The sequence below is a fragment of the Coffea eugenioides genome, chromosome 6 (genome assembly GCF_003713205.1).
Source record: "Coffea eugenioides isolate CCC68of chromosome 6, Ceug_1.0, whole genome shotgun sequence".
NCBI lineage: Eukaryota > Viridiplantae > Streptophyta > Magnoliopsida > Gentianales > Rubiaceae > Coffea > Coffea eugenioides.
The window spans coordinates 43,894,404-43,915,070 of NC_040040.1; the positions used below are offsets into that span (position 1 = coordinate 43,894,404).

The 20,667-nt window shown below is 36.2% G+C and overlaps 1 protein-coding gene across 1 annotated transcript; it reads right to left on the reverse strand.

The window, feature by feature from the left end:
* Positions 1-19,592: 19,592 nt before the first annotated feature.
* LOC113774206 lies at positions 19,593-20,554 on the reverse strand. Its single transcript, XM_027318767.1, has 2 exons — positions 20,257-20,554; positions 19,593-20,095 (listed from the first exon to the last, which is right to left on the reverse strand). The coding sequence occupies exons 1-2, from the start codon at positions 20,552-20,554 to the stop codon at positions 19,593-19,595; spliced, it is 801 nt and encodes a 266-aa protein (XP_027174568.1).
* Positions 20,555-20,667: the final 113 nt, after the last annotated feature.

Below are 20,667 nucleotides of genomic sequence, written 5' to 3' on the forward strand. Positions count from 1 at the left end.
CCATAAAATTTCTTCAAAAGGTATTGAAGTAGATCAACCCAAGATAAAAGTTATTGAGAGAATGCCTCCACCTACCAATATGAAGGGCATTCGAAACTTTCTTAGCCACGTGGGGTTCTATCTGCGGTTTATTAAGAATTTCTCCAAGATTGCTAAACCATTATGTGAATTACTTACAAAAGATGTTCCTTTTCACTTTGATGATGATTGCTTACTTACTTTTAATAGGTTGAAAAAGGAACTTGTCTCCGCACCCATAATAACATCACCGGATTGGAGCTTACCGTTTGAATTGATGTGTGATGCTAGTGATTTTGCGGTGGGAGCTGTTCTTGGGTAGAAGCATGATAAGCGACTTCATGTCATTTACTATGCAAGTAAAATGTTAAATGAAATTCAAATCAATTATGCGACAACAGAGAAGGAGTTGCTAGCGGTGATATTTGCATTGGATAAATTTAGATCTTAGTTAGTGGGATCTAAAGTCATCATTTACACCGACATGCGGCACTTAATTACCTTTTAAATAAGAAAGATGCAAAACCTCGACTAATTCGGTGAATCTATTATTGCAGGAATTTGATTTGGAAATCAAAGATAAAAAGGGATGCTAGAACTTAGTCGCAGATCATCTTTCTAGACTAGAGAACATGCCTCAAGAAGACCATCTCCCCATTAAAGAAGAATTTCCAGATGAATTCTTAATGGCTATTCAAAAGTCACCATGGCATGCCGACTTAATTAATTTTGTAGTTAGTGGAGTGCTACCAAGTGATTTGAATTCCCACCAAAGAAAAAAATTCTTAAATGATGCTAAACATTACTTTTGGGAGGAACCGTTCTTTTACAAACACTGTGCGGATGGCATAATTAGAAAATGTGTTCTGGAAGAAGAGGTACATAGTATTTTAATGCATTGTCACACCCTGGAGACGGGAGGTCATTTTAGCACAACTAAAACCATAACAAAGGTATGGCAATCTGGATTTTATCGGCCTACTATGTACCGAGATACTAGAGATTGGGTTAAAAATCATGATCAATACCAAAGAACTGGTAATATCTCAAGAAAGTTAAAATGCCTCTAACTACATATTTGAAAGTTGAGTTATTTGATTTTTGGGACATTGATTTTATTGGACCATTTCCTAACTCTTTTAATAACAAATACATTCTTTTAGCGGTCGATTATATTTCTAAATGGGTGGAGGCCATTGCTTCACAAACTAACGATGCTAAGGTTGTACTTAAATTCTTTAAACGGAACATATTTTATAAATTTGGTATCCCAAAGGCAATTATAAGCGACGAAGGTAAGCATTTTTGTAATAAATCTATTGATACTTTATTACTTAAATATGGATGTAGGCGTAAAAAGTCAATTTCCTATCATCCTCAAGCCAATGGCCAAGCAGAGCTGGCCAATCGGGAGATCAAACTCATTTTGGAGAAAACTATCAATCGATCGAGAAAAGATTGATCAAATAAGCTAGAAGATACTTTGTGGACGTCTAGAACTGTTAGGATCAAGCGCTTACCATTGCACCAAAAGTTATAGCTGTTAGTGAAAGCGCAATTTTATTTCCTTAACCACAATGGCAACGCAAAGCACCGTACCACGCTCGGCCAGCATGAGGAGCTACACCCCTGGGTGCCACGGGTTGGGCGGTTACTCCTTTCGAGCCGGGATCTGAGGGATGTTGCTGATTAGACCAACAATCCCTCCCCCAACAACAGCCAGGGAGACTCGAACCCGCGACCTCGCTCTGATACCACTTATTAGAATCAAGCACTTACCATTGCACCAAAAGCTATAGCTATTAGTGAAGGCGCAACTTTATTTCCTTAACCACAATGGCAGTGCAAAGTACCGTACCACGCTCGGTCAGCATGAGGGGCTTCACCCCTGAGTGCCACGGGTTGGGCGGTTAGTCCCTTCGAGCCGGGATTTGAGGGATGTTGCTGATTAGGCCAACAAGAACGGCATTTAAAACGCCGTTGGGAATGTCTCCATATAAATTTGTTTATGGGAAACCGTGTCATTTACCTGTAGAAATAGAACATAAAACTTATTGGGCTATTAAATCTATTAATTTTGATTTTAAATTTGCAGGTGAAAAGAGAATGCTCGAGCTAAATGAATTGGAGGAATCGTGGTTAACCTCGTATGAGAATGCCAAGATTTACAAAGAAAAAGTGAAATTTTGGCATGATAAACACATTCTTCCTAAGCATTTTGAAGAAGGGCAAAATGTGTTATTGTTTAACTCAATGCTTAAATTGTTCTCTGAAAGCTTAAGTTTCGATGGTCCAGGCCATTTGATGTGGTTCGCACATTTTCTTAGGGAACAGTGGAAATAAAAGGGAAAAATAGTGCCCCATTCAAAGTGAACGGTCAATGATTGAAGCTTTATTTGGCCGGAGAGAGGGTTCCTAAAGGAGTGATTTACTCCTTAGGAAACACATTTGAAAATTAAAGAATATTGAGGAATATCGAGCCTAACAACTTTAAACAAAGCGCTTGTTGGGAGGCAACCCAATATTAATATCATAGCTGTGTGTTTTTCATGTATTTCTTGTATTTTGGTTTGATTTGGCTTTCTAATAATAAGTATTTTATGGGTTTGTAAGGGGATACCGGAGTTTCAATGTTTATCCTGGAAGAGCACTTGAAGAGCGATAGTTAAAAAGGGAAGTTTATATATTGGATTTTGTTTTAAATGTCTAAATTTCTCGTTCATATATCCAATGTTGAACTTTCATGATATTCAAGTGAATTTCAGTGATAACATGTTTGTATATGCTCATTAATTCATTTGATGTGCATTTTATGCCTAAAAGTGCTATTTTAGTGTTAAAGTGCCAAAATGATCAAAGAACTTCAGCTTTCGATTTGCAATTTAGATGTGTTTGATGTGTTTGGGAGGTTGAATTTTGTGTTTAGAATATATTACACTTGCGTGTGATGTTGAAATTACGAAAACAGTCATCCCAAGTGTAATTTGGAATTAGTAGAAAAAGGCAGTAAAAATTGAAAGAAATTGCAGCTTCTGTAATTTTTGCAGAATCAGACGGATCCGAGCTTGAATCCGAGGAAAATTTCTTGGATCCAAGAGCTCGTCTGTTCTTCTGGCAAGACAGATCTGATTCCATCGGATTCGAGGCCTGTTCAAACCGATCCGAGCTTGGATCGGTTCGGGTTCAAAGCAGAAACGTGGTCTCGGTTCCTCATTTTCCAGTTTCTTCTTCTTCTCCTTCACCGAAAACCCTAACCCCTCTCCACCAATCTTCCATTTCATCCAATAATCCATCAATATTTCACCATAAAACATCCCCCAACATCTTGTGTCATAAACCCTCAACAATTACGATCAAAAACACCAATTTGGGGGTCTTTGATTGTCAAAATTGGGAAGAGAGGCCGAACTGAATTTCGTCATTTGGGGTGGAATTTGAGTCTCTTTCTCATTACATTTAGCATATTTAGCTTCCTCTAGCATCACTCTACACATTTGAGGTAACATTTCTCAACTCTCTTTGTTCTTTTACACTTCCCAATTTTCAATTTTTATATTTTTTGACATATTTTGGAAAATGTATATTTGTTGAAATTTTTTGTTGAAATTGTGTTACATTGTGTTAATACATGATATTAGAACTCTTTGTATGCTTAGTATCGAGGAATTTGTGGATATGGTGATATTTTTCTTATTTTTTCTCAATAATTAGGCTAAAGTATGTTGTTAATTTTTGCTTGTCATTTCTTGCTTCCTTGGGATACACGAACTTGTTTTAGGGAGTATAGATTATTTTTATACCAACAAATGATAGCATGAGATCAATTTAGTGGATTGGTATGAATTTTTTGGATGAAATTGCTAGAAGTGTAAATTGTTGAAATTTAGGATGTCCTATGAATGCATATTGAGATGTTGTTTTAAGGTGGTTTTAGAAACTCAATTTTATGCCACATGGTCATTGCAAGACCATACTACTTCGAGATTGCATTCTATTCTTGAATATTGCTTTAAATCTCATGAGATGGGTGCGGTAAGTGGATTTTTCATACCATGTGATGAGAATTTAGATAGAAATAGGCATTATAAATGTTGGAGTTGAGTTTGAGAAGTGGCTATGTAGGTTATTTGCTTGACTTTGGTGTTTCTTGGCAGGGAGTTTAGGCCTTTTTCAAGGGAAAAATCTGCCGAAATTTTCTCAACTGAATTTCTAACATTTAAAATGTGTCACTTGCTTTCGTTTTTTTTTCTCAAATGGTATAAGGTATTGTTTGTTCTAATGTGCACTAATTTTGAAATTGATATAGGCACAATGGTTCGAATGAGAAGAGCTATTCCTTCACCCTCTTCGAGTGAGAAACATACACCTTCACCGGTTGAAGAATCTTCGTCGCCCTAATCACCTCATCGATCACGACGCAAGCGAGCATCTACAAGTCGAGAAGAGTCACCTCCGGACTATGATACCACGCGATTCACTTCGCTAGAAAATCAACAGTGGTACGAGACCGGATTAGACAAAGAGATCATAATTGAGAAGCATCTGGCACCCAAGGTGGACGATCATTACAAGGTGTCCACGGCATTTGGTTGACTCGGATAGGCTAATATTCTGAAGTTGCCACGGCATTACTACTCAGATTTGGTGCTGGAGTTTTATGCCAATGTGGAAGATAAACAAAGCAAAAACGCCAATTTGATTGTCTCTTGGGTTCGAGGCCAGAGAGCGGCCATCCACCGGGAGACCATTACACAGCATATTGAGCTCAAGGATGAAAGAGTGGACGTGAAGCTGACCAAGGAATTTAAGGCTCGTGATCCTTGGCAAATCGAAGAAGCCGTATCATGCCTTAAGGGTCAATATCGAGATAGAGGCAGTTCGAAGAAAAAGATCGTCTATGCCGACTCCTTTGAGGCTCGTTATCATCTCATCCTCTATCTCTTTGCCCATAATGTGATACTCAAGAAGAGTGGCAAACGCGAGTTGAGAAACAGCGATATCTACTTCTTGGATAAAATGATGCATGGTGTGGGCTGGCAGCTAACTGGTATTCCTCTGGCTAGTATCATTATCAGCTACATGCGGACCACAACTCGCATGAGGGCCGGCGAAACCTGTTTTGAGTTCCCTCGCCTTCTTTCCGTCCTATTTGAGATACTCGAGATTCCCCTTGGAGCTGAGCGAGCCCTTGTCACCAGAGCCGCTGATGAGGTCAATACCCCATTACTCAAGTCTTTAGGCATTCCAACAGACTTTGGTGCTTCTTTGGTTCGAGACGTTGGCGAAGCTTCAACTCCGCTTAGCCTCCACCCCATCTTCAACCACGACCAGAGGCTTAAGAGACTGAAGCGCAGCCGCCTCCACCTCCTCCCATTCCACCTCCACCACCTCCCTCTAGGTCTCGGTGGCAAGAGGTTCTCAATGTCATCTGCTGTATGGAGACCCAGGTAATGGAGCGAATTGACCAACAGGAGCGTGTCCTCTCTGAGAGGTTGGAGAGACATGATCGCCGTCTTCGGGCATTGGAGGACCATTTCCAAATCCACCGTTCTCCTACGCCGATTCCTGAGCCAAGAGGCGACGACGCGCAAGAAGCTCGTGTGGAGGGTGGAGGAGAACAAGCTACGGACATTGGCGGCCCTTCCACTTAATTTGCTTTGTTTTCGCTTTTATTTCATTTTTCACTTTCTTTTGTTATCTTTTGTTGACTTTTGTTATGTGTTTTGTTTAATTAACACTTTTGGGACCGTCTCACCCCCCTATGGATATGTACTTTTTCCCCTCTTGCAGACTAGTGGATTTTGGGATGATCGCGATATTCGAAATGTTCATATCAACTGCTGGCTCTCTTATTCCTATTACATAGGGAAGTATTGATTCTTTTCCCTCTTGTCCCATTGAGGACAATGTGACTCTTAAGTGTGAGGGAGATGTGGTTTATATGCTTATTCGTGCATGATAACTCTATATTTTTGTTGAGAAATGCTAGAAATGATTGTGGAAATATATATTATGACTGAATTGTTGTGGAATTGTGGGTTGTTGGCAGGGAGTTTTATCTATTTATAGGGGAAACTCTGCCAAAAGTTTTTCAAAATCTTTTCCAAAATTGCACTATGGCCCAAGAACCTATGATGAATTGTCAAATTTCCCTTATGGTTGAACAAATTTAAATATGCTTTTGAAGAATTCATTTCTTTCGTGACTTGTGATTAGTACTATGTGACTCTGATAAGTGCACTTTAGGAAGTATATTTAATAAAGTGGGGACAATTATGCATTTATTTCTATCTTTAATGAGAACTCTCCCTTCACTTTGATTTGCAAATAGGTGATTCATATAGTTTAATTGTTAATATTTTTCCATTTCCATGATAATAGAGGGTTATATACATATACAAAAAAAAGGAGTAATAAAGTGCACCGATTACTTAAGTACTGAGTAATTGGGAATTTTCATCTAAAAATATCGATTTTCGTGTAAAAAGGTACTTGGAGTAAAAAGGTGTCGTGACCTTGATGTGTAAGTGCGGAGTAACCGGGGTTTTCACCTAAAAGTGTTGACCTTCGCGTAAAAAGGCATTTGCAATGTTCAAGTGTTGGTATTTAGCATATATTTGTAATACCCACCTGTAGTAAAATTTTGAGAAAAACAAATGGATATAAAGGAAAATATTACTTTGTACCTATATGAGTCGGTTATTTGTAAAAACAAGTTAGGGTGAGAGAATGATTTGAATGTAGTTAAATTTATGTATAATTGTTTCCCATTTATTTAGCATTATGAGTATTGAGTGCATTTAGAAGGATTGCATCGTGATTAATAGCCAAGTTGTGAGAAGTGAATTTGAGAAAGCATATTTTCTATTTTGGCACTTGAATTGTTGTTTGAGTGGTTTCTTATATTGCTTGAGGACAAGCAATGATTCAAGTGTGGAGGAGTTTGATAAGTGAATATTTCACATATATTTTGTACGGTGTTGTATGAGTTTTTGTCAGAATTTTAGAGGTTCTTAGCCATACTTAAGCTCCTTTTGGTGCAAATTGCTTCAAGTATTGTTTAGTGATCGGAACTTGCAAAATGAGTAGATGAATACATAAACATGTGATATTTTGTAGGTTATCGATGCACGAAATACTTACATAAGATAAAGGAGAAGCAAGGTGCTAGTTGGAGGACAACGGACAAGTAAAACAAAGAGCGAAGATTGAGCAAAAGAGAAAAGAAATTGAAGATAACAACATGGGAGATGGATCCGAGCCCGGATCCATCCCCATCCGAGCCCTCGTCTGATCATCTGGACAAGTGGATCCAAGGGTCAAGTGATCCGAGCTCGGATCCCTGTGAAAATGGCCTCGGATCCTAATGATCCGAGCTTGGATCATATGTTTAAGACCTCGGATCCTTCTCTTTCTTCTACAATCTACAGAACAATTGGTGTTCAGTTCACACTTATTTTTTTACTTATGTTTCACACAAATTTCGGCTGGAAGCTGGCAGACCTCTTTGACATCTGAACAAACAACATGTGAAGATTTCAATGGGGGCAAATTAGGAAAAAAAAAAAAGAAAACAACAAGACATTATTAGAGGGGTAGTAGATCTGGATCTGGGGGATATCAGATCCAGGAGGAAAATAGAAAACAGGGAGGTGAGTCTAGTCTTTCTCTCTCTAACTAGGAACTTTTGTGGAGAATAATTGGAGACCTCATTGTACACCATTCTTGTTGAAGAAATTGAAGATCATTGGGAGCTTCTTCATTAACTTTGGCTAAGCTTCCTTTAATCTGTCTTTTACTTGAAATATATGATGTGTTCATACAAAGAAGCTATTTGTTTTCTTGTTATATCTTACATGAGTAGCTAAGTTTCTAGATCTAGGGAGTAGATGAAACTTATGACTACTTGACATGAAATGAAAATGAGTTACACTTGCTATATCTTGTATTAACTTGTTTACTTGTGCATACTTATTACTTGTTGTTGCTTGATCACCAATAACGAGCTCTTAGTTGTATTATTCAATGAAAATTGGTAATAATGATGAAAAAACATAAGTAGATCTTAAGTAGTACACTCATGAGAATAGAGGTACACTTAAACGGATTAACTTGCATTTCATGAAGGAAACAAGAGTAGAACTAGTATTTCACCATGAGAATATGGAAAACTAGACTATTCTAGGCCATTTTATCATGATAATAAGATTTGGTAATACTGGAAATGAATCCCTAGTTAAACAAGAGTTGTAACAAGAGGTAAATCTATTCATTTGTGTTGTTTATGCCATAAGTGGAATCTACATCTCTAGACTCAAGTGTTTAGTGAATTTTCTCATTTGTTATCTTACAATTGACTAGTTAAGATTGGTATGTGGTAGTAGTTATAAATTCTCTTGTTTAAATTGAATGTAGTCTAAATAATAGAGAAGGTTAAGGGCCTAGTACTTGTTTAAATTGCTCCTTGTGGGATCGACCTAATATTGGCCCAAAACTACCAAGTGACCTGTATACTTGCAGTCCAACGGGTAAAATTTGAAATTAAACTTGCACTGATATAAAAATCCCGTCAGCTATTCCTTCCCTTAAACTTTGCCAAATAATGTTTCTTCCCTCCAAGTGTTTCCAATGTCTAATTAGCACTCTTAAACTTTCACATAAGGCCCCAAACACAATTAAAAGGGTATTTGGTCCTAGTGTATATAGTGAAATAAAATGATGCCAATTCAAGGAGATGTTACAATTCATATATAAAGACAATGCAATGCAATACAAGGAAATGTTATAATTTATTTAGTCTTAGGGCAATGCAAGCGACTTGGGAGAAGTTATATTTTTAAGTAAGGGTTCTCACACTCTCTCCCCTTTAAAAGAATTTTGTTCTCAAAATTCTCATCTTGATTACTGAATAGCTCAAGATACTTTGCTCGAATTTCCTCTTCCACTTCCCAAGTAGTTTCTTCTATCTCATGATTTCTCCACAAAATCTTTATCAAGGGTATCCGCTTAGTCCTTAATTCCTTTACTTTTCGATCTAAGATCTGTACCGGTCTTTCTTTATAAGTCAGAGATTCATCAAGGTCAATTTCTTCTGGTTTCAATACATGACTAGGGTCTAGATGATACTTCTTTAACATAGAAACGTGAAATACGTCATGAATCCTGGATAGACTCGCTGGTAATTTTAACCGATATCGCGCACCATTTTTCGCGATGAAAAAGGTGATTACAAAAGATGTGATTTTTATTTAAAAATAAGTGAAAAAGGACCTAAAATGGGACTTTAAAAAATGCGACAATTTGGACCCAAAAATTTAGTCAAAAAGGGTTTTTAAGAAAAATATGAGTCGCCACTCAGTATTGAGTTCGGGTGTACCAAATCACCAAAAATATATTTTTGGACAAAAATGTTAGTAAAATCCTTTTTGACAACTCCAGGTCTTTGAAAACAAGAAAAAATAAATTCGGGAGTCACGTTTGAAAAAAGGGAAGGCAAAGGTTCTATTAACTAAAACCTAAGGTACCCTTTCAAGCTAGTCTAAGTTAGTTGCAAGGTTTAGTAAAAAAATTTTCCTATTTTAACTCTTAAATTTATCACGTTTGGATATTTCCTACATGGATGCAAATCTAAATTTAGAAAATATAGGAAGGAACAAAATGTTTATTCAAGGGTTTAATTGATACCAATCGCATTAATTGCGAAGTCTAAAATAATCCCTTAAAAGGGGTCACGAGCATGCATGAATGAATTTCAAAGAAAAGAAAGAAAATTAAATTGTATATCTAGATATAAGTGGTCAAAGAATAGGGATGCAGCATAATGGGTATGGGAGGCAAAAACTCGTGGCATAATTTTCTTATACAGGAATTAATGGGGTATTTAAACTAAAGAATTGTAATCACCCATATCCATGTTCAAAGAATAATTCTCCTAATATGAACAATCAAATGAACTAACTTATTTTACAATTTTAAAATGAGATGTAATTCTAAATGATATGATTAACACATATAAAGGGTAAGGGGTAGAGGATAATATAATAGGAAATATCATGCAAATGTGAAAAAATCCTAAAAAAAGATACGCACGAAAATATAATGAATGTCACGCAAGATATGAATCTAATGCATAAACAATCTAAGGGTCTAGTGTTGGACTAGTCCGTTTCTAAAGAACCTTACTAGAGTTGGACTAGTAAGTAGATGGAGGGAGAAGCCACAACTAGCGTTGAACTAGTGTGGTGATGCCATGCATTAATAATACATAGTAAAACAAATAAGGCATAAATTAAAACAAATAAACACATAAAAGCACTAACATGTAAGCATAATATCTAAATGCAAAAATCTTAAGGAAAGCGGGTAAAGCTTATAACACATATGCCGCATAAACACACAAAACCTACCTATTACAACGGGGAATCTAACTACAATCTAAAATAGGGAAATATAAAAAAATAAAACCTATCTATTCTATCTACTACAATAGGGGACTTAATTACAATCTAAAGTGAAAAAATATGATAAAATAAGCCTATTTATCCTATCTATTACATTGGTCTATCTAATTACAATTTTTTTTTTTAAAAAAATATTGCCTATCTATTACATCTTGAAGTATTTAAACACCTCTCAAATAATTATGAAATTAACTAAACAAACATAAGAAAATTTGAAGCAAATAAATAACAAAGCATATAAAAATATATAAACACATAGGAGCACGTAAGAGCACATAAGAGCACATAATTGACATTTAATTAATAACAGGGGTACCTCCCTTTTGAAGTGGTGGTTAAATGGAAGTCAAATTGTCCTATTTATACTCAAAATTAACAAAAGAATCATAGCACCAATTGAATTGAAAATAATAATAATGATAAAATACTAAATTCACATTCACATGTCAAACATAAAGGAATTTAAGAACATCTAAAACACAAGTTAAATATGTTCAAAAGTAACATAATTAGCTATTAAAGAAAAGAAACAATTATAATAAAGAGAGACAAAATTCACTATGGACTAAATTACAAACTTAAAAAACTTTTAGGGTCAAAAATATAATTTTTCTAAAGTTTAGGGGTTAAGATTAAATAAATGATAAAGTTTAGGGACTAAAGTGCAATTATTTTAAGGGCCTAAGTGAAAGAGATTTAAAATTTTCTGGGCCATAATAAAACTACTCCAAAGATCAAGGGCTAAAGTGAAAATTTTGGTTTCTGATTTGGACAAGAAAAGGCCATGGGGCCTTTCTTTTATTTTTTGCTTGGAGCGAAAATTCCTAAGCCCAGCCGAAACCCAAAGGAAATAAGTGGTCCAGTCCATCCTTTTATCACTCAAACCCGACCAAAAAATGCATGCACTCTGACCTCCTAACCCAAATTGAAACCCAAAGGAAATAAACCAAAACCCAACCAAAAATAAACACAAGCCCACCAGAAAAAAAAACATTAATCCAACCCATTTTTTTCTTTTCTTTCTTCTTCCTCCCCTTCTTCTCTCCTGAGAAGCTGAAGCTTCCTTCTTGCTGGCGGCGCCACCGCCGGCCGCCGGTAGCGGAAAATTACCAAAATACACCCTCTCACTCGATTTTTTTGCGTTGAATCCGTTTTTGAAGTTAGTTTTTACAAAAAAATGACCCGAAAGTTGTCAAAATGCCAAGAAATCAGTCCAGTTTTTGTTTTTTTTAAATCCTTAAACCTTCACAAAAAATCATAAAATTTATACTACAACACTCCTTATAACTTCTACAATGCAACTATGCTCTTAGTTTAACAAGAAAACAACAACAAAATCATGAATCAAAACAAAAAGAGCCCAAAATGAGGAAAAAATATTTACATGCTTCTAATGCTCAAAACTCAAAATACTTAAATAAGTCAACATTTTTCAAACCACATACTAACTACAACCGTCTATTTCACAAGAATAAGCACAAAAAAATTCACTAACTTAATTCTTTTTTTATTATGGCATTTTGTCAAACAGTTAACATGCATTCACAGGCCCGTTTCTTTTTTCTTAATTTTACGCATGGCTTGCCCCAAAACTTCAACAACACCGCATAACAACAACATCAGTGAAAGAAAGAGACAAATAGGTAGCAAAACTTGAATTTAATCTAATTAATTAATAAAAGGAAAAATCAAAAAAAAGAAGAGGGAAAAAATACCTTAATGAGGATTTGTGAGGACTCGAAATTTTCTTATTTTTATTTTATTTTTTCTGGTTTAATTAATTATTTACTCACCCGTTTTCTCTGAATAATTTATTTCAACCATTTTAAACTTATTTACATGGAACTATGGCTTACATGTATTTTTAAAATGACTTGTTACAAAAATTAATTTTTGGTAAGTTCGTTTAGTGAGAATAGTGAATACGCGTTTAGAGACAACAATCGAATCGAGGATACAATAAACTTGAAAAATTGGAGACTTGTACATTAGTCTTGAAATAGGTATTTTTATGTTTAAGTGCTCAAGTGTTAGTTAGTTATATTATCGTTATAAGAATTTATTAGAAATTTCACTCTATCGCGCTTAAATTGGAAGTACGCGTTTTCGCGCGCGCGATTAATTGAGGGACTTAAAACCTTTATTTTGGGGCTATTAAGAATGAATAATAATAGTATGAATGAAAGTACATTAGAGGTTTAGTGCACTAGTAAAACAAACTCGAGAGGAATCGAGCACGAAACGCGCGTGCGCGCGCGCGAGGGGAGAGTTGACTTTTGGAGCAATTCTTGTCTACAAACTTATAAGCTTCACAAGGAAGCTTCTTCATCAGCAACGCCACTTCCTTGCTTCCTCATAGCAGCCGAGCTTCACCAAGAAAAAGAAGAACAAAACCCATCATCATTCCACTTCAAATCTTGCACCTTTTCTCTTCAAAATTCACATATACTTTGCTAACCACTTGGTGATCAACCTAAGCTAGGAGAAGAGCTTGCTTTCCACCTTTTTTTTTTTTTTTGAGCTTCAAAAGGCCGAAATTTTCTGCTTTGTTTATCAAGGGAGGTAAACAACGATCAACTACTAAAATCTTAGTTTATGGAAGATATCTTGCACTTGTGAACTCATAATTTTATATAGGTAGCTTTATATTGTTGGAAATTTTGCATGTGGGCTCTATGAAATCCCACTATGGCTTGATGGACTAATTTGATGAGATTTGATGTTATTTATGTTGGATTAGTGCTTAATCTAGTGGAAATAAGTTGTATTGTGGAAGAAAGTTCAAAGGAAGTGAAGAGAAGAATTTTACCCGTTCTGCCCTTGCCATTGCCGTGACCCTTAGTGCATTTTTTTGTGGTTCAAATGACTGGATTTTGATGTAAATGTGTAATATAGGTTGTGTAGAAAGTTTCATCAAAAAATTGCGTGATTTGGATGGGTAAATGTTGAGATTTCAAAAATTTGCCAAAACTGGAATTGTGTCCCGTATTGCTCTGGCAGTGCTTTTGTTTCGGCCATAACTCTGTACTCCGACATCGAAATCGAGTGCTATTTGTGGCATTAGAAACTAGACACCCCCAGATTTCCAAAGGTATAAAATGCATGCCTTGATTCCACCTGAGTGAGCCATACCAACCTTGTAAAGTTGCCTGTCCTGTTTCATATCTATACTGGAAGCCCTATTTTGAGCTACGACTTGATGCTCAAATATGAGCTAGTTGTGGATAGAATTTTAAAATGATTTCTTGTAATAAATTGTAGCCTTATGAATTCATTTTTCAACGCCACCAACCACGCTCAATTCCGAGTTGAATTGAGTGAATTATGGCCAAATTACAGACCTGCATCATTGCTTGAAAACCCTCATTTTGGACTGATCAATGGCCTGTCTTGTTTGGGACTTGTTATTTTGAAAATTTTGGTGTCAATCACTTACCAAATGTATATTAGATATTTCTCAGACTTTTGTTTCATAAATGGACCAAATTTGAATCGTTTTCATTGGGCAAAATGTTTGAAAAGGAAGAAGAAAGCAAAAGACAGATTGGTCTTGGGATTTTCTTGAACTTTGGTAGTTTAGTTCGCTACCTTTCCGTGTGAATTTTCAAATGAAATTTGGTATAGGAGTAGTCCTCATATGGAAGTTGAATTGTACCAATTTTTGTGTCAATCAAATACCATTTCGATATACAAATGATGTCCCAAAGTTGCTCTTCGAATCTGGAAAATTTTTCCTTTTCTCTTGGCCGAATGGTCAAATCTGATTTGGGAAGTTATATTTTGAAAACCTTGATGTCAATTACTTATAAATTTCTTATTGGATGTTTATTGAATATTAGTTTCAATATTTGAATTAATTGAAGTTGATTGTGTGGAACAAAACTTTTAAAAAGGAAAATTGAAGTACAAGGCAGAATTGCCTTGGAAATTCTAGGAACTTTAGTGGCTTTGTTAACTGACTTCCCGAATGAATTTTTATATGAAATTTGACAGAACTATAGCCCTTATATGTTAGAGTAACACTACCAAATTTTGTGCCATTCCGAGTCCATTTCAATGTCCAACTGAACCCCAAAGTTCATGTTTCAAATCTGAAAATTCTTGATCAACGAGGAATTTTTAGCCAACTTTGAGCTGCTATATATTGGCGTTCAAAACTTTGATTCTTGTTCCATTTGTTTTGTTTTAAACTTTGATTGCAACTCTAATTGAGTTCCAAATTTTGGAGGCTAGTTCGCATTGTGTCAATTTTACCGAATTTTCAAAGTTTGCCAAAAACCAACCCGAATCTGTCTTGGAAGTCCAAGTCAGCCACTTTAAACCAAAATTTGAGTGTCTTCCATTTTTAATCTTAGAAAAGTGTCTTCTAGGAACTTTTAGTACTTCGGAACTAGTTTCCAACGGTACCAATTTTTCCATTTTTCGACCTACTGAGTGCAAGATATGATTTTCCTAAGTTTGACACACAAAGCTGAATTTTGCCAATTTCTTAGAAAATGCAATTTCGGAACCTTGACTTCTTTTCTCGATATAGATTGAATGTTTTGAACTCAATTTCATGGACGATGTTAGACTCTCTTCGAACTTTAAAACTCCACTCTTGAACCTCGAGTAGAGAGAATTGAAGTTTTCTTTTAAGACTTTGATTTAGTATAATTGAGTGTGCATCCTTCTTGGTAAATGCATGATTTTAGGTAAAGTTAATTATTACTTGCTCAGGCGCTCAAGGGGACCTTCAAGAGGAACTCGAAGCGGACGCCTAAACACTTGTTTGAGCACTTACTCACATGTTTTGAATAGGTGAGTGTTCTATATAGGAGTACGTGATTTGAATAGTTTTATGACATGTTTACTCCATGGTCACTATGTGTTTAATTGTTAAGTACTATCGATAATTGCTCCTATGGACTTTTCCATCATTTTGAGTCGAGTGTATGTATTACCGCACTCGTTCTCACTTAAGTAAAATGTACTTGAATTACTCGATATAAAATACTCGAAATGCATATTTACATGAAGCGTTTCAATGATTGATTATGCTATGACTGCATAAGTCGATTAGAGTGAATCTCCTCGACTCTTAAATGGTACAAGTAGGGAATGGCCAATAGGCGACCTACGAAAATGATGAATTCTTACCGTTAACCGAGATTATTTACCATTTACCGTTTACCGTTCACTGTTTACCGATTTACTTGATTATCTGCTTACTTGATTACTTGATTACTTGACTACTTGATTACTTGATTATCATAAATTACATGTTCACATGAAATTGGCCATCGTTTTAAGGCTAGTGTGTACTTTATCTCACTCGACCTACTAAAAGGATAAATTTTTACCGTTTACCAATTTACTTAATTACTTGTGCATGTTGTAAACTCTAAACTGAATTGGGCCCTGCCCTTAGTTTCTGACCTACTCGAGCTAGGACTGGATTCGGTCGGGTAGATTGGAACCCTGGGACACCGTTTCCGTATACTCGAGTACTACCACTGGAGGGATAAGGTGATGGCCAGACAAACCAAGGGGATTCTGAAGTTACAAGGTGCAGTTGACCGAAATGGTTCCACTGGAACACCGTATCCTTCAATATGTGTTTATTTTACATAATGATAATTATTTCATGCTAATGTGCCAACGTACGACTCTGAGCCATACCTGTGATATGCTCAAATTACTCGTACAATGATAACTGTCTCATGTTAATGTGCCAATGTGCAATCTTAAATTATACATTGGGTATGCTCAAATTACTTGATTTATTAGAACTGCTAGAGTGTCTTGGAACCTCACTGGGCTGTGTAACTCATTCCACGTTTTTGTTTTTCCTTAATAGGGTTCGAGACCAAGTGCTCGTGAATAGTGCTAGATTGTTTTCTTTTGGGAAAAACTTTAAGTTGTATTACAGCAGATGACTGTAGTAAATATTCTTTTGGGTTGTATTAAGCTCGAGAGTTGACTAATTGTAAGTATGAAATGTTTTGGAGTACTTTAAATATATATATTGAAGTTATTTGAAGTATTCCTAGTTTTGAATTATGGATTGTACCGAATCCTGGCGAGAGTTGGGCAGGCGTCCCGCCGATACCCTTGGGTTCGCCCTTGGGAGAAGTGGGGGCGTCACAGGATTGTAGTCCCTTGACTAAAGTTTTGAGAAAATTTCAAGCTTTTTTGTCCAACCAGTGGCTGCCTTGTAGTGTTTGAGTTGTGTGTGGGTGTGTTGTATGAATTGAGCAAAGGGGGAGGAATATGGCTGAGAGAGTGAGGGAGATTTTCTTTCTTTTATGTGTGTTTTGTTTGTTGGGAGCAAAAAAAAAGCCCGAGATGGAATATTCAAGAGATTGGAGTCTTTCTTTCGTTCTCTTTTTTTTTTCCTTGTGAGGGAGAGGCCGAGAGATGAATATTGGAAGAAAGAGTGAAGTTTGTGTGTTAGGTTAGTAAACAATGATGTTTTTTTACCAAATGACAAGAAAGGTGAAGAGGAATATGGAGTGTAAAAATGGGTTAATAGTCCATTTGGTGAAAAAAATGATTAGGATGATTTTTTTTTTCTTGATTTTGTTTTGTTTTGTTGTTCTTTTTGGTTTGTTTAAAACCAACCTAAAAATAAATAAATAAAAATGAAATAAATAAATATGCACATTAAAATACAAGAAAATAAATAATCCATTAAATAGATAAAATTCAAGAAAATATTAAAATTTGACAAAAATTTAGTGTCTACAACTGATATACCACATTCCCAACTCGTTGAAGATTTTGAAAGGTCCCACGTATTTTGATTGAAACTTCTTTCCTTTTCCCACTGTGAAACTTGGAAATGCTGTAACGTTTAAAAATATTTTATCCCCAACTTCAAATTTCAACTTCTTTCATCAATTATCTGTCTAACTCTTCTATCGGCTTTGCGCTGTCTGAAGTCTCTGACGTATCACCTTCACCTTCTCATAGGCATTCTCAATCCATGGTACTGTGATTGGCTCTACAACCCTTCGTTCACCTACTTCATCCCAATATATTAGCGATCGACACTTTCTCCCATAGAGAGTTTCGTAAGATGCCATTTGTATGGAGGAATGATGATTATTATTGTATGAAAATTCAACTAATGCCATATACTGTCCCCAACTTCCACTAAAATTCAAAATACAAATCCTTAGCATATCCTCAAGTGTTTGAATGATTCTCCCTGACTGTCCATCAGTTTGAAGATGATAAGTGGTACTAAAGTTCAACTTGGTCCCAAAGATTTCTTGTAACTGTTGTCAGAAACGAGACACAAATCGTGGATCTTTGTCGAAAACAATGTTCACTCGGATCCCATACAGTCTCACTATTTCATCCATGTAGATTTGGGCCAATTTTTCAAGAAATATCTCATATTGATAGGCAAGAAATGAGCAAACTTGGTCAACCTGTCGACTACTACCCAAATGGCGTCATGACCTTTCTGGGTACGGGGTAACACTGACACAAAATTCATGGTAACATGTTCCCATTTCCAGTCAGGGATTTCAAGAGGTTGTAAAAGACTTGAGGGTTTCTGATGTTCAGCTTTTACTTATCGACACACTAAACATTTTTGGACAAACTGAGCAGTTTCCTTTTTCATGTTATCTCACCAATATAATTCTTTCAGATCCTGGTACATTTTACTGCTCTCGCGATGTACTGTATACTTAGATTGATGTGCCTCTTTCAAAATGTCCCTTTTTAACATTTCATCTTCCGGCACCACTACCCGATCACGAAATTTCAAAATACTCTCAGAACTCACGTTAAAGTCTGGTATTTCCTCTTGTTACACCTTTTCTACCCATTTTTGTACCATCCGATCATTCTTCTGAACTTCTTTAATTCGATCCAACAAATCAGATTTCATCGTGATATTTTTCAAGATCACTCTCTGTCAGTCCAACCGCGGATTCCATTTACTCATTTTTTCAATAAATTTCATTCCTTAATCATTAATCCAGCCACCTGAACTTTTGGACTTAAAGCATCTGTTACGATGTTGGTCTTTCTCGGATAGTAGTTAATTGTGCAGCATAATTCTCAAGAAATTCCACCCACCGACGTTGTCTCAAGTTTAGTTCCTACTGAGAAAATAGATATTTCAGACTCTTATGATCGGTATACATCTCAAAATTCACCCCATATAAGTAATGTCTCCACTTCTTTAGGGCAAAAACTACAGTGTCAATTCTAAATCATGAGTCGGGTAATTCCGCTCATGGAGTTTTAATTTCCTAGAGGTATAGGCAATTACACTTTCATTTTGCATTAGGACAAATTCCAATCCTTCTCTTGAGGCGTTAGTATACACAGCAAAACTGTCTTTCCCATTTGGTAAGGTTAAAATTGGCGGCGAAATTAACCCTTTTTTTAATTTTTGAAAACTAGTTTCACATTTAGAATCCCAAACAAATTGACCATACTTTTTCGTCAGATCTGTTAAAGGTCCTGCTAATTTTGAAAAAAATCTTTGATGAACCGACGGTAGTACCCTGCTAAACCCAAAAAACTGCGGACCTCAGTTGGGGTTTCTGGCTGTTTCCATTCAGTTACGGCTTTTACTTTCACTAGATCCACAGAATTGCTTTTTTTAGATATTACACGCCTTAGAAAAGAAATTTGCACCAACCAAAACTCATATTTGCTAAACTTGGCATATAACTGATGTTCTCTTAAAGTCTGCAAAACTATCATCAAATGTCATTCATGATCCTCTCGAGTTTTAAAGTATACCAAAATATCATCTATAAATACCATGACAAATTGGTCCAAATAAGATCTAAAGACTTGATGCATCAAATCCATAAATGCAGCCAGAGTATTTGTTAAACTAAAAGGCATCACTGCAAATTTGAAATGTCCATATCTGGAATTAGAAGCCGTTTTCGATATATCCTCCTGTTTAATTCTTAACTGATAATAACTCTGCCTCAAATTCAACTTTGAGAAAATCACTGCTCCTTGCAACTGATCAAACAACTCGTCAATGTGCAGTAAAGGATATTTATTTTTCACCGTGACATCATTTAAGCCGCGATAGTCTATACAAAGTTTCAAACTACTATCCTTCTTTTTAACAAATAAAACAAGTGCTTCCTAAGGTGATTCACTTTCTCGAATAAATTTGCACTCTAACAAATTTTGTAACTGCAGTTTTAGTTCCTTAAGCTCGGTAGGTGCCATTCGGTATGGTGTTTTCGCAATAGGAGTGGTTCCACGTACCAAATCAATTTTAAATTCTATTTCCCTCTCTAGCGGCATCAACTTCAACTCGTCAGGGAAAATATCGAAAAATTCATTCATCACTAGCACATCCTCTAGTTTCACCTTATCTCCAGGAATATTTATTAGAAAAGCTAAGTAACCCTGCACCCCTTTATTCAATATTTTCTTGACTCGAATTTCTGAAATAAGTGCAGACGAGAATAATCTATCTCTCACATCCAATCTTAGAGTTGTCTCTTTTGGTATACAGAACTGCACCACTTGAGTCTTGCAATTTAACTTAGCATTATAACGAGCCAACCAATCCATTCCTAAAGTCACGTCGTACCTCTTGAGGTCTAAACTTATCAAATCTATCACCAACTTCCGTTCTCCTACCCAAACCTCACAATTTTTATAAACTATGTTGGTAATTAGGTTTTAATCCCCAGTAGGTATTCTAACTTCCAATTCATAGGGTAATTTAACGGGATTTATATCAATACTGCACATGAAGGCAAAATGTACAAAAGAATGAGTTGCCCCATGATCGTACCTTCCACCACTTCAAATGACTCGAGAACTCGCTGATGGTCCAAGACATAAACCCTAGCAGAGACTCTCGGTCTACTCCCACTGGCAGTAGGTTGCTCAGGGTTTGACTTCTCTAGCTGTGAACCCTCATTTTCTTCACGGGGTTTAACAGGACAGGCTGCGATCTGATGCTCGGAACTGCCACAATGGAGACATTTCTTTATCTTTCGCCAGCAAGTATTTTCGGTATGGTTTGTCTTACCACAATACCCACAACTCACCCGAGGAGCTGGTACAGGACCTCCTTGGGAGACAGTCATCTGTTGTCCTCTCCCGTTTTGAGCCCCTCTTGATGGAACTTCTCTCGGTGCCTCTGGGATTCGAACTCCACCCGTTCCTCTTCTAAATTTAAGAGGCGATACATTCTGATTAT